At 36.8% G+C, this 18,326-nt stretch overlaps 1 protein-coding gene across 11 annotated transcripts in view; it reads left to right on the top strand.

Annotated features, from left to right (window-relative positions):
- Nucleotides 1-18,326, top strand: part of FRY (FRY microtubule binding protein) — a 221,714-nt gene that overhangs the window by 103,368 nt on the left and 100,020 nt on the right. For all 11 annotated transcript variants that reach the window (XM_077781437.1, XM_077781443.1, XM_077781442.1 and 8 more), the window contains 6 exons: nucleotides 5,027-5,080; nucleotides 13,321-13,460; nucleotides 13,939-14,029; nucleotides 14,414-14,493; nucleotides 14,609-14,689; nucleotides 16,256-16,424. In XM_077781437.1, coding sequence (XP_077637563.1) covers nucleotides 5,027-5,080; nucleotides 13,321-13,460; nucleotides 13,939-14,029; nucleotides 14,414-14,493; nucleotides 14,609-14,689; nucleotides 16,256-16,424 — 615 coding nt within the window. The remainder of the gene's footprint in view (nucleotides 1-5,026; nucleotides 5,081-13,320; nucleotides 13,461-13,938; nucleotides 14,030-14,413; nucleotides 14,494-14,608; nucleotides 14,690-16,255; nucleotides 16,425-18,326) is intronic.

Here is an 18,326-nt window from a genome sequence, read left to right as displayed (position 1 = left end):
AAAAATGGCATGTTTGGGGGCAGACTTTTTCCTACAAATGCCAATTCTCTTTCCTGCTGAAAAGTATATAGGAGAGAGATGTTCTTTTTGGGGAGAGGGGGCTGATGGGGTGATTCATCATAAGAAGAAAGAATCATGCTTGGAGATTTTGGGGCTCTTAAGATTGTGCTTACATGCATTTTACATATGTTGTAGCTGTAGTAGTTGAATGTGTTCTGTGTCTATTCCATTTTACATGAAAATGTCCATTCTTCTTTCTGTTTGGTGTGTCTTCCACCCCAGAAGAGCACTTAGTAGAGAATGGCTGGCTGCTTTTTAGTGTACAGTGCAAAAGTTAAAATTTGTGTAACAATATCCTTTCACCATGCTTTTAAGAAGCAAAAGAAGGGGTCTTAATCAGTAATACAGTAGCCTGTCACAGCTTAGTAGGAAAAACAGGCCTAATGGTTGCTGAGATTAGAAATAGCTTTAAGGGGCATTATATGTCATTATAACATGGTGGCATAGTGAAGCTTAATAGGCACTACAACATCCTTTTGTTTTTATGTTTCCCTGAACACTCAGTTCTGTGATAGGTGGCTATTCCTGTGTAAATTTGCTCAATTATATTTGTGTAGCAGCCCTGAAAAAGCCTTAATATATTTACCATTAAAAGTCACTGACAGTCTTTGGAGAAAAGTTTTAGTATGCCTTTGTGAATAGAGGGTTTGAATGATATGTTGTTTTTTAGGTAATTTATAAATATTATATTTAGTTGATGCATGCAAATATGATAAAATATGCATTTTCCATTGCATAGTTAACATAGTCTGTTTTATTATATTCTATTTATGTTTTCCCAAGGGCAATGAGAGAGATGAAGGAAGTTAAGTTTTCATTGAGCATTTTGTTTCATAGGCATTGGTGGCATAAAACATTTAGCTGTTTTTCTTGAGAAACAATAGTTTCAAATATTAAATTGCCTTTACTATTTATCTCAAACATGTTTATATCATGGGAATTACCAGTGTGAACAAATACAGAGTATGCAATTGAAAGCAGCACTTTAAACAAGAAATAAGCATGTTTAGTTTTGTGATTAAAAGTTGAAATGTTACTAGTGAGAATCCATTCTTCTGAAATTTTCTATTTTTTTTTGATATTTCAGTAAGCTGTGGGCCCTTCCATATTAATTAAAACTTTCTTTATTCATATTTTGTTGTTGTAGGCTTCGTCTTTGGCTCCAAATTCAGCCAAACTATTCATCTAAGATTTGGAAGACATTTTTGTAGCATGTATATTGACAGAGACTTAAATAAGTCAACTTTTATTTTATAAAGGCCTCTCTGCCATTCCTGAGTTGAGTGGACAAGAAAATATATTGAAGTAAAATTGTACCATGAGGTTAGAAAACAATTTTAGGGTTCTTTGAAAACTCATGAAGTGTATCTCCAGGTTAAGTAGACTCCTATGGAATCTATTGGCCAGAGACAATTTCATATTATTACGCATTTTAACCTTTCTTTGCAAGTCCTGAACCTGTGGTATGCAGACCATACCATGGACTGCATACCACCTACCATGAGTATAAATATATACACACCTACCGTGAGTATAAATATATTTTATATAGTAAAATATACATATAACACTGTTACATGTACATGTTCCCATAGCAACAGTGTTGAAAATACTGCATAAAATGAAATTGTGAGATTTGTAAGACCAGTAGAACTAAGCAAATAGAATAGGCAAGTTGTTTACAGTAGATGGAAAGAAATTTTCTATTGCATAAAAAGAATTGCTGCTTTCAAAGGACACTTGAAGTACCTGCATATAATTGAGTTGCCTTTGAATTTACTCAAAAGTTTCTCTCTGACACGGTCAGTTGTTACTCTTATCATGAATGTATTCATGCTTTTATATTTTAGAAGTGCTTAGACATCAAAACTCCAAACACATTAATATCTGGCCCTTCATCTTTATTCAGTTCTTCATCTATTCAGCGCTCGGCATTAGCAATAAGTAGTAACAACTTCTACGCTGAGTTCTCTCAAATCTCCAGACCCCACATACAATCTTACATGGCTCTTGCCATTCACTGCAGGGAGACAATGAGTGGCTCTGGTGTGGGAACCCCATTCCCAGAACTGGAAGGGTTTGTGCAAAGATTTTTGTCTCCGTGGGGTCAGGTTGGGTCCTGACACAGGGGCTGCAGGCAGTGCCAGTGGCAGCATTGTCCTTGGAAAGAGTCAAGGAAGAAGCAGCAGCAGCAACCCAAACAGGGGCATGATGAAGAGGCAGAGACAGCTGCAGCAGCAGCTGCTGCCTGGCAAAAGTGTGAGGGGAAGGGAACAGTGGGAACAGCAGTAAGTGCAGGATGGGATGAAGGGAGGAAAAAGGCTCAATTGAAGCCCTAAACTGGAGACATTGAGAAGATATGGCAGCAGAAGCCTTCCTGGCTTTTGGCATTCTCCATCCCAGCTGCTTTCTGCTGTGACCAAGGCTGCTGCATGGCCTGTGAATGGTTTCTTTAGGTCAGTGCAGCACGGCTGGGGAAGCCCTGGTGTGGTGCCTGTAGGAGGGCACGTGATGGCTTGTAGTGCACTGTCAAATGGAGGCATCTTCTTTAACTCAGGGGTGCATCCCCTGGGGAATGTTATCATCAGAAACTAAAGTATGTGGGAGGTGTACGTGCTGATAGGTTACAGGTGATGAGGACATTTTCAGAATAGCAATTCCTGATTGGGTTTCCCAGAGCATGGGTTTTTATGCTTAATAGTATCCCCCTTAGAGACAGCATGTGATGAGGAATCCCACACCTCCTTTCTGCCTGAAACACTACTGTCTGAAAGCCAAGTGCTGCAGTGTTGGTCATGGATAAAAAAGCTTCTGCATGCTGAAGCCCTTTTTGTTGAAACAGACCTTAAGACATTTCTCTGTGGTAACACAAGTCTTCTGTAACAGAATCAGAAATTTCATTATTAAAAAGACAAAAAAAGGGGGTGTTGATTTTTTTTCCTAAATGGCAGTAAATTCTTAGTATGCTGATTAGTCCAGGACCCATGAAAACAAGAATCCTTTTCCTTGCAAATAAGTTGAACACTACTTTTGAAAGTTTATCTGCTGTCCTTTTCAGTGACAATAGCAGTAATAGACAAAAGAAGCATTGTCTCTCTGTGACATACAACTAGGCAGGGTAGCACCAACTTAGTGATTGAGGAGGAGGAGGACTGTGGGTGGGGTGGTGTCCTGTGTTTTCCTCAGGGTTACAAGGTTTTTTACTGCACATGTTCATCACCAATAATCTGTAATAAAGTTGTAATTAATAGCTGTTGTGCCCGTAATGTAACCTGGAGGAGTCTCTTTAGATATTGGAAAAAACAATGAAAAATATTGATGGCTGTTCTGGGTAAATCAGTGACTCAGTAGAAAACATTCTGTTGATTTTTGTATTTGCTAGGTAGTCAGGGGATACTGCAGTCACCCCACAGTTGGCCTCCTTGCCAGCTGGCAATACAAGTGGATCAGCATAATTAATTTCAAAATTGGTCAGCAGATTATGCTGGGCAACATTTGCTTCTGAAAGAAACATGAAATAATAGATATATTTGGTCCAACTAGGTTCTCTCCATTTCCTTATCTCATCAGCTCTAAAGATTTCTTTATTTTCTATCTAATACCCCCTGGCAGGGGTGGTATTTTGCCTGCTACATTAACAGATGCTGATGAGTGGAATAGTTTGTTGAAAGCTGAACACAACATCTCATTCTGAGCTGGTGGGAGAGTCCCAGTCTTGCAGCTGTAGGAGAAGAAAGAGTCATGATTTATAGAAGAATAAGGCACTGGCACATTGCAGACACCAGAAACAGTAGTGTAATTCACAGCAGAATTGTGATGGTGACAACTGATGTGTTTTTCAGAATGTCATCTGCCCTCATGTATTGTTTATTTTCATTGCGGTGTAGGAGATTAATGTTTTGTATACTCTTGCATGTATCTAGAATATTGGCCTGTCTACTTCTCCATGTCTAAGTAGTTCAGCCTGCTTGACCAAGCAGCCATGCAGGTGAATGGATGTTCACACATGGTTTCTCTTAGCTGGGCAATTCTCCTTGGCTTTAGTAGTTACTCTGAGAATATGACCTGTAAATTTGCTTCCATTCTGAAAATACCTTTTAAAATTCTTTTAGTAATTACTTTCCCCACAATTGTCTTCCTTAGAAATGAACTCTATGGTCTTTGATTCTTTTAAGACCACCTTTCTTTCAGTATGCCCTGCATGATGCATTTTATCTATGGGCACGTTTGTATTGCCTGGTATCTGTATAACAAGAAGGTATATTGTGTAACACAATCACAGAATCACACAATCACTAAGTTGTAAGAGAACTTGAAGATCATCGAGTCCAACCCGGCTTTAACACCTTAACTAAACCATGGCACTGAGTGCCATATCCCATCATTTTTTAAACACATCCAGGGATGGTGACTCTACCACCTCCCCAGGCAGACCATTCCAGTACTTTATCATCTTTCCATAAAAAAAACTTTTTCCTAATACCCATTTCCTACATTTCCCTTGATGCAGCTTGAGACTGTGACCTCTGGTTCTATCAGTTGCTGCCTGGTGAAAGAGACCAAGCCCCACCTGACTACAACCACCTTTCATGACATTGTGGAGAGTGATAAGGTCGCCCCTGAGTCTCCTTTTTTCCTAAGCAGAGCCCCTCAGTTATATATTAGAGGAAACACTAGGTGCTTTTTAGGATGTTGTAAGAATTTATCACTGGTGTGAGCACAAACTTATATGTAATGACTGGCCTATCCTTCTCTTTTGTAAAGAGACACAAAAATCACTCAACACACACTGTCAGTATTTGCTGATACATATGCAGAGACCTCCTTTGCATATGCAACAACTATCCTGGTATCTCTAGGATCAGATCAGGAGGCACATTATATGAGTAAAAAATGTAACAAAAAGAATACTAGAACATGATAGTGTTGATCTTCTGTAATGCATATTTAATATATTTTCTTTCAGGAGAAGCCACTGACCAAATCTCTGCAACGAGGAGAAGATCCCCAGTTTGATCAAGTAAGACACTTCAAATTACATTATTTTCTTTCCTCAGGCTAAAAGAGGAGTGCATTGGAAGGCATTTTAGTGTCCTTATATTGCTGTTGCATACTACAAAAATAGTACTTCTTGATGTGCTTTGGTTAGAATGATAAGTGCTTACCTAACTATTCTTGTATATAAATTGGAAGAATTTTTCCTCATTTTCCAAGGTCAATATTTTTCTGCCATTGAACTCGTTCCTTTTCTAGCGTATTTGGTATATGTGTTGTTTCTTGTCTTTTTCCCCTGTTAGGGAACTTGAAGCAAAATTTGTATCTTTTCGAATTATATGGTTTTTGAAACAGGTGTGTGGCTCTCAATCTTTCTTTTATGAGGTTTCTTTTATAGTTAATATGAGGGACTACAGAATCATGGTTGTTGCCATCAGTCTCAACAGTCTGGTTTGCCTCTGTAGCTGTTACTCAGCATGACTTACACGTGTTGCACTTCAAATAGGCTGAGCCAACATGTTGTGTTTAATATTAAGTTCTATTGTCAGCATAAATGCCTGTATATGACAAGGTAGATAATTATTAGAAAAAAGGTGAGCAGGGAAAAAGTATTAAAAAGTAAGTAGAGTTTATATAATTGATCTGATTTCATTTAGTAGAACAATAAAATTGTAATTAATAAAATGAAATTTATATCTGGCATTAGATTAATTTATTATGTAAGGGAAATAGGACAAGTATAAAAATAAAACCAACGGCAATATACACACTTCTAATTGATTACATAAAGCAATTTATTTTTGTCAGCAGTCTTTCTTTTTGTCAGCAACATCTAGGATAACCTATTTTGAAATAAAGGAAGATAGATACAAAGAGTTTAAGTTACATAAAGGATGCCAGACCTGGCAAATCTCACTCCCACCAAAGAGGAATCATTAACTCTAGGTGTGCCATTGCTGTCACCATTGCTACTGACTCCACATCTGCCCACACCACTGTGCTGCCGTCACGGCCAGAAACACAGGACGGAAAGAGCAGAAGCAGCAGAAGCAGCAACAATTCACAAGGAAGTTATGACCAATGCCATAAGATGCAGGTGCCATATTGATTGACTTTGGGAGAGGAGATAGGTGTAAGTACAACTTCAGAACCTCAGCTGAACATTTATTGAGTTTTCTGAGACATTTCCCAGAAGTTGAGATGCCTTGTGTGACTCTGCTGGCATTCACTAAGATTCACTTTGTAATTTCAGCTTGACAAAGAGACTCTAGGTTGTTCTGTAGTTGCTTTTTGGGGAGAGAGAGCCTGCCTGGAGGGCTGTTCAGAGCAGGAGGTGAGCAGAGGAGGTGAGACTTCTGCTTCATACTCGGGAGCTCCCTGTCTGCCTCACTAACCACAGAGACCCTGCAGGGAAACCAGTCACTGTAGGTAAAGGAGATTCTTTCTGAGTACTCCCTAGCTGCCTCATGAAATTCTTGGTGGTATTCTGATCTTAACTTTATATACATATTATTTTCCTTCCTATGGGAAGAATGTTACACTCAAATAGGAAAGTAAAACAAATTTAAGCCATCCAGATGCAAACCTCATGATACTGTTCCTGCAGTGCATTAAACAAACTCATAATGGGTAGCCATGATTTGATTAAATATTTATGGTTTAGCAAATTTTGGCCATTTAAAAGGCAGAATTGGAAGACTGATACTTTTCCTTGTAATTGGTAAATAGATAGAAAATTGCAAAATTAAGTCAAGTTCATTTAATGAGAACAGCAAAAGCTTCCTAGAGTGAAACAACTGTGTGTTTACTGCTGTAGTAATTGACTCTGAATGCAGGGAGAAGAAAAACAGATGCAGACCAAACACCAAGGTAAATTTTCCTATATATGACATTCATATATCTTTCTGTCCACTTATCTGAAGTCCTACCTATGTAGAGTTGTTAGAAAAGTACAGTGGTGAGATTGATTTAGATGTCTTGTCAGAAAACCTTCTTTCAGGTGCTTGAAATTTTTAAAACAAAGTCTTTAAGCTGAAATTTTCAGAATTTGTCAGCCTCAGGCCAAGTTGCTGGCAATGTTTCCCTTTTCAGCTTTCACATTGTTTTCTACTTAAACAGCATTATAATTTTGAGGTGTTCTGGTGCTTGTGGGATTGATATAGGCCTGTGATCACCAGATGGGACCTGAACCTGGCTTATGAGCCCATTTTCAAGAACATGGTTCATACTTACTAAAATTATTTTAATTCCACTACATCCTTACAATCATAAGGATTTAATTGTATTACAGGGTTTTAATTGTGTTCAGTTAGATTGCATTCAAAATTTTGTAGTGTATAATACAGATTATACTGAGCTAGAGTAGAGACAGGAAGACAGAGCAAAAAGTCTTTCTTTACCTGGCATGTTTCACTCACTAGATTATGTGAGTATAAAACTGTTACGTCATATTAAAACTGTTTTTCAAATGATGTGTCAGTATTATAAAGTTGTCATGAAAGTACGGATAATAAAATGGAAGTGTGGTCTGCCTGGGAAGTTCTGAAGATCATGATATGACATGGTACTACAACCAAGTAAGAAGGCATGTGCTTTCCAGTGAAACCATTCAAGTTTTATTTCTGAAGTTAACTCAAGTATTTAAAGTGTTTATGGGATGAGAGAAGACCAGGTTAGTAATCCCTTACTTACCTTTTCCAGTTAGGGTGCAGAAAGCTTTGGTGTTTATTTCTGAAACCCATAGAGTCATCTAGCAAAACCAAAAAATGTCAGCCATGACCTTCCTGATATTTTTACTACAGAAATGAAGGGAGGAAAGAGGGACAATCCCTATGAACAAACTTCTTCAAGGAGTGTAGAATAATTTTTACTTTCAGTTTTAGGGTATTTAAGTGACAGATATTCAAAGGAATCTAATTTTCTTTCTTTTGACATGATCAAAATTATTCAGTTAAAGTGAAATTGATAAGTAATGCTGAAATGAGTAGGTCACTAGTTACTTTAAAATGTCCAAGCTCAATCTTCTAATGGTAAATTAAAAAACAACAAAAATATGGCATGACCTGATTTAAAACTTGCTTTTTTGCAAGTCAGCTTCAGAGGTAGAACAAAAAAAGCCCAAAAAGTAATTTAACAAGGAGCAGAATGGCACTTTGGCTACCCAAAGTTATCAGCATCAAGTTTAACACTGAAACCCCCAAACCATATGAAAGCATTGCTTACTACCCCTGAAGAGTTCTGTCTCTGGCTCTCTGAGAACCAGCATTTTTTTCCTGCCCCTTCTTAGACACCATTTTAGCAGCGTTGGTGGTGATGGTGGTGATGGATCCAACGTCTGGAAAGCTGACTAAGCCAGGACTGTTTCTCTCCACATAGGTGTAGTCAGTGTCTCCTGTTAGGCAGACAGCATGTCTGGCTGCCAATTGCATCACCCTCCTTGAACAAATAATAGTATCTTGAGCAATGTATGAAGTGATGATACTTATCCCAACTTGCTGAATGTCTCATCATTGGCTAACAAGCTGCATTCCTTATACTATGTTTTCCTTTTTAGGTGTGCATGTGTATAAAGAAAATATATACAGGAAATTGTGTAGGTTTTTTCATATGGTTTTAAATATTTTCATAGTATATTTAAAATCATGTTTTGAAAGTCCTTGGTTAGACAACTCCATTGCCTATTGGCAAAGTGCATTACAGCTCCAGCATTAGCATGCCCTGTGTCGCCAGCTAAAGAAATGTTATTAAACATTGTACTAGTGAACTATGACTTAAACTTCCTATTACAGGAAACCATAAAGTTGCAGTACATGAAAAGATCAAAAGCTAGCACAAACGCATAATTCTCCAAGAGGGTGATCCTCACCTAAGGAAACATTTTTATTACTCTTTTCTCAGCCTCTGCTAATGTATCATTTGTTCTTACCACGGTGTATAAATGTTCCATGAACTGACAACACTGGAGGCAGAAGGGCACTGTGTAATCTTGGACTGAGCTACAGACTGCTTTCCATATAAAAACACAAAATGAATGTAATGTTTTGGCCATGGAAATGAAAATTTAACAGGAGGGCTTAGTTTTCATATGAAGCTATCTGTCCAAGGAGCCTGTTGCAGAAGTTTCAGCATAAACTGCACAAAAGCTTATTCTTGTTATAGTTTTTACTGCTCTCTTCTTAGAAGTGCACTGTGCTGGAGACTACAGATTGGAAAGCAAAAACATTTAATCTTTTATATACTTTTAGGAGGGGAAAACAAAAACAACAACAAAAAAAAAACAACAGCCAAGGTAAAGAAAGGAAACTAAAATAAATAATAACAATAATGAAAAAGTGGAAAATGCAATAAATAAATAAGGTACTAAGCAGCATACTATGATAAAGTGTCCTGTTTCATAACAGCCTAAACATGATTAATGATGTGCTGATAATGATTCTTATCCAATATTATTTTTAGATGTAGTTAGTGAATACTGCTATCATTGTCATTGCAGCAACACTGCAAAACACAAAAAGTGTTTTCCCTTTCCCTGAGTTTTACACTTAGTCCTTCTTCACCAGAAAAAGGCACAGGGTAGAGAAATTATAAGAAATGGTAGTCATGGGGTCATAAAATAACCTTTGGCTCCTGGTCAGAGGCTTGAGTTCAAGCAGTATTTAACGAAGTACATCTGAAGGCAAAATTAAAGATAATACCTTCAGAACTGAACTTACTGTCCACTAAAAATAAATGGGTTTTCATGTAAACTGTTATGCTGCTAGTAAAATAGGTATAAACCTTGGTGGTATATAAACATACTAGCTGAAAATTATGGTACTAAAACCTCCTGCTTTCTTTTTTTGCCTCACAAAGTGAAGGCCATTAATGAAAACTAGTGAGTTCAACTTGAATAGTTATCAGTTTTAACCATTTCCAGGGAGATGTAACTTCATGGCACGGTCCAAAAAAAAAGCTTAGAGCAAAGATGTGAATGAAAGGAGATCTCAATCACAAATGCATTCAGCAGCGTTGATAGAAAGTGTAAAACCTTACTTGTGCTTGTCCATTATTTAGAATCTGCACAAAAATTTGAAGATAAAATATGTAAACACTCTGCTAAAAATAGAGTCACAAGACATAAACCAAGGCTGCAAAAATGAAGTACTGCAGTTCTGCTTTATTAAAATGACAGTAAAATGCCCATTCAACATATATATTGATATATGTGGTATAGAAAAGAATGCCGGGCCAAAAAATTAATGATACTGTTGGAAATTGGGTGCAGTTTTGAATATATTTAGTGTTAAAGCACATATAAATTCATTGGTGAAATAAAAAAGGTAATCTTATCAATTTGCTGTTAGTGGAAACATTTCTTATATTTGAATTCTGATAATACATCACAACTTTTATGAAAGCATATAAATTGTAGTGAGCTGTCTTCTGAGCAGAATTTCATTAAATTTACTCTAGTATTTTACTCCAAAATAAATATTAAACATTTACATAACATATATTTAATCCTCTGTGAAGACAGGTTTTAAACAGCTCCCTACTTGTGCAGCTTTCTTATCCTTAAGCTATACAGTAGGTAGTTCATTTATGATGGAAGAATATGATCATTTCTCCAACAAGGACATATTTGTACATCTGTGCACTCCCTTTCAGGAGCAGCACAGAGCTAGAATTCATCTCACTCCTGGACTTACTTCCAGTAAATGAAAGGGTTGAGTAACCGGCATGCTGGCTAGACTTCCCTCCCTTCCTGTTCCCTGAGAGCCAGGTCTTTTCCCAGTCCACCCTTCCTTCCTGTCTTAAAAGTGCAATGACAGAAAGATTATAAAAAAAAAAAAAGGAAAAAATATAAAAAGCTATATTGACCTTTTATCCCAAATGAGAACAGACACTGTGAATTCAGCAGAGAAAGTATGGCATGAGAACATTTAACAGGAATCACTTTGACTTTTTCTGGTGAAATTGTTTAGGTGGGATTTAGAGAACAGCTGTGTATATATGTAAGTGAACATGAAGGAAGACCTGATTGAAACAACTTCTCATTTATAGTTAGCTACTGTGATTTCTGAAAAGATATTTAGGTTTATTTGAGGACAGACTTTTTAGTAGGGCCCATGAACATAGGACAAAGGCTAAGGGTTTTAAACTAAAAGAGGGCAATTTTTTACTAACTAGAAGGAAGATATTTTTTACTTTGAGACTGGAGTAGGTTGTCCAGAGAAGCTGTAGTTGCCCCATTCCTGGATATGTTCAAAGCCAGGTTGGTTGAGCCTTAGATCAGCCTGGTCTAATGGAAGGTGTCCCTGCCAATGTTAGGGAGGTTGGAACTAAATGACCTTTAGGGTCCCTTCCAACCCAAACCATTCTGTGATTTTATGATTTTATGATTCTTTTCTGGTCTTCCCTAGGAAACCCATTTTCATTGTATTTCATCATTAACAAGCAGAGTTGTGCTAACTTCATAAAAAGTCTTTGTAAAACAGTAGAGAAGTGAGTTGGTCGTGTGTAGTTTACCCTGACACCAGGTGACTGATTCTTTCTGAAGCCTTATACAATAGAAGGCTTTGGTATAATTGAGCCTGAAGTCCTATAGTAATACTTTATGAAAGGCCTTCTGTCACTGGTGCAAGCAGTTGCTTTATGGTATCTTCCACAAAAACTTATTTCATATTTCAGGTAATAAAATCTATTGCAAAGACTAGATTGAAAGTTTTCCAAAAATACTATTTTTATGGAAACTTTTAATTTAGCAGGGGCAGTTGTTATATCTTTCTAATGTAGCATGTTTAATTTTAGGCCATAATACCTGAATAATTAATCCTCAAAGTGTCTCATTAACTTTAGTCCACCAAGTCACTGTGAATTAGTTAAATCCTGAGGCTGAAAAACCACAAAAGGGATTCAGAGTTGCTCATCTAGACTAAGTGTCATGCACAAAAGTTCTCAGTTAAGGCTGTAGTAATATTTGGGAATGCTTGCTCTGCCAATTTTGCTCTTGTCTTAGTCACAGCATTCACACAAGTTTGGTGTTACATGTGACATTAAACTGTATTGTTTTTCCACAAGCATTGAAACGTGCTGGTTTGAGTTTAAGCAGGTGGATAAACCTGACAGTTAATTACATAATCAGTGTGCTTAGCATGTAGTGCACACTTCAGCTCTTCACTCCTGATACTCAGCACTTCGCAGGATCGAGCCCTGCATGATCTTGAGGTGGTCAAAAATCTCCAGATCACTAATTTCTTCCCTATTTTAAATACTTGTTTTTTATTTTCTTAGAATATGCACAAATGCTGTAGCTGTGAACGTTCAGTTGCAATACATGTTGCATTATCCTCTTGTATAATAAGGGATTTTATTTTTCCACCCTACTTTTTGATCTTTTCATGTTTTGTAGCTTTATAGTTTCCTGTAATAGAATGTTTAAGTCATGTTTCATTCCAACATGCTCAGTAACATTTCTGTAATTGGTGACACAGTTAATACTGAGTGAGCAGTAATCTTCTTGTCCAGTATGCCTCTAGAGCTGTTTAATTGGCAACCTTTAAGGAATAATTCTGAACTATATTTTGTTTATTTGTGTCCACAAAGACACAAGAATCTCTAAACATGTTCCTATATATAAAAGAGAAGTTTCCAGGTTTTTGTCTAAGTTTGCAGGTGTGTGAGTGCCTAAGAATAAGATACATGCATTTGCCTGGTCAGTTAAATAAAATTATTGCAGAACTTGTGGTGTTTCTCAATGTATTTGGAGTTTCAGGAGGGGCATCCAGCAGTCAGATATAACCCCTGGAGGCAGTACCTCATTACAATCTTCTTTCCTTACAATCACTTTGAACTCAAATCAACATTGTGTAGCAAATCAAAATAACCTGCTTGAAGAACTAGATGATTTTCTGGTATGTTGAAAGATGTTATACACAATTTTAATGCATTTTAAGATCATAAATATAAAGATTATCAACATACACTCCAGTTTTGCATTTCTGTTTATGCTTTATAGAATAATTTAGGTTGTAAAAGACTTTTGATATCATCAAGTTCAACCACAAACCCAACAATGTCAAGTGTAAACACTAAACCATGTTCATACGTGCCATGTCCACATATCTTTTAAAGACAGGAAATCGAGAATATTAAGTCACTACTTGCACCAGAGTTCTCAAAAAATGAATGAAAAAAAGAAAGAACCTTTGAATTAGTACTCTTTTTAAGGAGGAGAGAAAACTTGAACAGCATTTCATTTGTTGATTCATTGTGTTTTCCCGATAGGTTATAAGCTCAATGAGCTCACTTTCAGAATATTGTCTACCCTCTATCTTGCGCACTTTGTTTGATTGGTATAAAAGGCAAAACGGCATAGAAGATGAATCTCATGAGTACAGACCAAGAACAAGCACTAAATCCAAAAGGTATGATTTTGAATATGTGTAATTAATAAATTCTAAGGTTAAGTGTGTTACATTTCACCCATCAGCTTTTGTGAGGTAACAGTTGCTTGAAAGTTGTGTCATTTTTCAGCTTGTTCCTGGAACTCTTCTCTTGGCTTCTTGATGGACGGAATAATCAATTTGTTAGACTACAGAATCCACAAGTTTTCTTGGTTTTCATTTTTTTTTTTTAATTATTGTTGTGGATCTTTAACTGGAAAAAAAAAGAAGGAGGAAATGGATAGGTAATATTTAAGCATTTGAAAGAACATCACAGTAACAAGTTAGATTTGGTCTACTTATCTCAGATTTTAAGAGCATAACTTTCTGCAGTGCTGGACTGGAGTTTAAAAGGTAGAACGCAATTCCCTGTTACCTGTATTTGCGTAATTGAAGAAGGCATATAATGTGAATTATGACACTTCTCCAAAATATTGTGTTTCTTGGTTTGATTTTGCAGTGATGAACAACAGAGGGACTATTTAATGGAGAGAAGAGATCTGGCTATTGATTTTATTTTTTCTTTAGTATTAATAGAAGTTTTGAAACAGGTAAGAGTTCTCAAATTATCCATTAACTAATAAATGATAGAAATTACTAATGCAAGTGAATTTTGGGATTCTTCTTTCTGTTTGCATCTTTAAAATTATAATAAAAAAATGAAATAGATCCTGCATGCTTCTTCATTGCTATCTTTCTTGCACCTGTATGATACATAGCATTCTGTGCTCATACAGGCCTTACTTTGGCAAGTCTTTAGAATGAAAGTATTTATCTTCAGAAGTAAATAAACATAGAATGGCTGGCTTATTATAGCTATATTGTTAGCTACATGCTATTTTAACTGGCACATTTCTGAATGGATGATATCCATGAGTAATATTAGCACTAGTGTAATATATGTGTACTTGTTATATTTTATTTTGTATTTTCAGATTCCACTTCATCCTGTAATAGACAGTTTGGTAAATGATGTTATTAACTTGGCTTTCAAGCACTTTAAGTACAAAGAAGGGTAAGACTCTTTTTCATGCAAAAAAGTCTATGAAAAAGATACTTTCGTATTTTTGTAATAGTGCTTTAAACAGTATGTTTTTCTCAGTTGAGAATTCTTTCTTGTGTCTTGCTAGGTACCTTGGTCCTAACACTGGGAATATGCACATTGTTGCAGATTTGTATGCAGAAGTAATAGGTGTTCTAGCTCAAGCAAAGTAAGAAAAATTCAATATATTATTTCCTTATAAATATGACAGTCTACTTGCTTAGCATGTGAATATTGTGATTTTCTAATTACTTTAAGAATTCTGTAGGAATAAGTCATTTCAGTTCATTGGTTTTCTGTTTATCCAGATGTTCTAGAACATAGGCCTCTAGGGAATCACAGGCTTTCTGCATCTAGTCCAGTGATACTGAATAAATTCAACTCAACTACAGCAGCGTTATTTTCTCTATCTCAGCAATGACGTCTGTAGAAAGCCCAAAGGGCTGAAGAGAGCTATTTTAGCTAGTTTTTTTTGTAGATGCTATTTTTTCTTTAGCAGGGCAAACCTACAAATGGCTATCCTCCTCCACAGCAGCAATGTTAAGGCTCTCTGCAGCTATTTCAGCTCACAACTTAATGCATCTGCTTCTGAACCCTTCATCCTTCTTAGAACAGATGACATCAAACATTTTGTGGGTCAGATCTTAAATTTTGTAACTGAAAACAGTCAAACTCAGGATCTCATGTACCCAATATATCATCTCATTGTACACTTAAACCACAGACTAAGCAGAGGATGAATTTTACTGCCTTGATGTAATGGTATTTGTCTCCTAACACTTTGTTGTTGCTGAGGGTGAGTCTCAACTCTACAAAACCAGTCAGTTTGGTTTGATGTGGCTAAGAGTTTGAGATTCTGGAAATCATACAAATTCAGCTAAGGTCTTACCTGCACCTCTGAATTGGCTGGGTCAAATACAAAAGGAGAAGTTGCATCTGGATCCAGAGCTTGACACTGACTGTCAAAGTTCTGAAGGGCCTTGCTAAGATGTTTCTGTAACTGAAGAGCTTCTTCCTGCTTGTCTATTTATTTGAGTTCACTTGGGTTGTCTATCAAAGGGGATAACAAAAGGTTGTTAACATTCTTGTGGTTGTTACACCCTCCACAACAATTACAATCTTCCCATTTTGTCTCAAAAAGGACAGGAGGTCCTGTTGGATGCTCTTTCTATATATCATTTTTGTGGACAACATGTCTCCAAAGACACCTTCAATAGATTTGTGGGGGAAACCAAAAATGATCACTGAGTCCTCTACCCTAAGTAATTGTAGTTGTTAATGCTTAACTGTTACTGCAATGGCTATTAGGAAAAAAACATGAAGGTACAAATTGCTTATATGAATATTTTCAGGGTTATAGTATAAATATTTTCTTTTGAAAAATATTACATGTACTTGCAAGATAGCCATCTTCCATGATGGATTTTTGAAAAACATGTGAAGGGGTTATTTAAATAACATTGTTAGTTCTTACGTAAAAGAGATGCATGGTAATAAAATAATTTGAAACATGTGGTTATCTAAGGGACTAAGATCAGGCTGTATGCTTCCTTTTCTCAGTTATTATAAGTGAAAGAAAGCTAAACAAAAAAAATCTATTCAAATACTGAGTGAAATGGTATTTTTATACAACCTAAGTTTTATCTTCTTTAGGTTTTTCCCAATTTATATACCTTACAATACATTTCAAATATTGATTTTGAACTTTTTGAAACTAACCAATGTGAATTCATAGATTTCCTGCTGTAAAGAAGAAATTTATGGCAGAGCTAAAAGAGTTGCGGCATAAAGAACAAAGCCCGTATGTAGTTCAAAGCATTATCAGTCTTATAATGGGAATGAAATTCTTTCGCATTAAGATGTATCCTGTGGAGGACTTTGAAGCTTCTCTTCAGTTTATGCAGGTAAAATTCTCAAGTATATATTCTCAAGCTGTGGTTTCCAAGACCTTTCTGAATGGGGTAGCCTTTATTTTCCATGTACTATTCTAGGAGATTTCACTTATGTCATTTCCACATAAATCTACATGCAGCTACTTTCTGCTTGTTCTGAACCCCTCAGTGCTTTGGTCTCTGGAGTGTGTCAGCCCATACCAACTTTTCCTCAGTCATATACCTCTAGTTCCTAGAGGTCACCCTCCAGCTAGAAGAAGTTTTGTTCTGTAGACCCCAGCCCTTCCAACCCACTATCCCACACCTGTCCTTTGCCCTGTGTCCATGCCTAGCTGTGTCTCCCTAGCTGCTCACTGCCTCCAGAGTGATCTTCCAATTCTCACACAGTTGCCAGAAAAGAGAGAAACTTCTAATAGAGGAAAATACTGAGGAAGAAACAGAGAATTGCAGCAAAAGCTGGATAGAATTTCCTTTGGACATGTCTCCTTCTACCACACCTTCACCCTGCTTGCTGTAGAGTGCATTCTGTACCCTCCTGGTTTAAAAGTCACTAGTACAGAACATAGTTTGACCGTTTGACCACAATGAGTGCTTTAAATAAACAGATTCCATCATTTTGTACAAGGCAAGAAATTATTTCATGTTTCAGAGTTCTTGCTGGTAATGTACAATTGGTTTTGTACCCACCAGCAGGTTTGTTTAGCTTAATCTTTCTATTCCCCTGTTTTTTATTTGGGATCACCCACATGGTTACATGGTTTGGAGCCACTCATCCAGTAAATATATGTTTTATATAAACCTCCATGTAAAGTTTAGTGTATCAATGGTGTAAATGGAGAAAAAAAATCAATGTTAGATGCCACAAGTAAGGATTTGGCATTGGAATACAAATATACAGGCATACAGACACACTGAGCTTTTTCTTTTGAGTCCTGTACAGGAAGCACATTCTATTTCAGCTTTGCAATACATTCTAAACCATATTTAATTGTGTATTTAAGACATATTTAACAACACAGAAACAGGTAATTTTTTTCCTACCTTACTCTTAATTATGTAGACACACACTAGTATGTGTCAACTTAGTTTAAGTTATCAAGAGCTGACAAAATACCAAAGTAATGTGTGTTCAGTGCACTTGACTTGATGAGTGAATGGGGTTGTGGCTCAGCTTTATCCAGTGTTCACTACAATTAAAATCTGTGGTAAAAATCTTATACAGTAAAACTGAAATTTGGATCTCTTCCTTCCCCTGCTACAATATCTCAGTACTAAATGAATTCTTATATTTACTGCTCTGCATCATAAGATGCACTTGTGCACATAGGAAAACCTCATTTACTCAGTTTGGTGAAGTACATTTCAACTCTTTGGGCAGTTTGTCTGTTTGAGTATCTCTGTGCAGTGTTTCATCTAAAACCTCTGTCACACAGTGCTGCTGTAGGAGAGAGAGATGCTTTCGAAGGGTGAGCTGCTTTCAGGAGTGAGCTCCAAAAGAGCCTGTCTTCCCCCAAGGAGTGCAGAAGCACCTCAGGAAGACTGGCTGGAGTGACTTAAACCATGTGTTGTATAATCCTGTTAGCACACAGGGAAAAAATATACATGATCTGAGGTGTAAACTGCTCTGCATGATTGTGAAGGAAAAATGGTCAGTGGGGACCTTCCTCATACAGTCAGGGGCTGTTTGGGCCTTGAACCCAGAGAAAAAGTAACTGTGGCAATAGGATTTGTCATCCTCAGAGAAGCTGTACACACACGTGGGTGGATGCTTATCTCCCCTCCCTCACTTCCTGAGCAGCACAGCTGTCTGGAGAGTAGTTCGCTGCATGTCTGGGACAAAGTCTGGTTTAATTTTTTTCTTAATCCCCAGATGCAGGCTGGAAATTGTCCTCACATAGCACAATTCCATATTGA

This window comes from Lonchura striata, chromosome 2 (genome assembly GCF_046129695.1).
Source record: "Lonchura striata isolate bLonStr1 chromosome 2, bLonStr1.mat, whole genome shotgun sequence".
Taxonomy (NCBI): Eukaryota; Metazoa; Chordata; class Aves; order Passeriformes; family Estrildidae; genus Lonchura; species Lonchura striata.
Note: the sequence above shows the minus strand (reverse complement) of the source record. Positions and strands in the feature narration are given on the sequence as shown.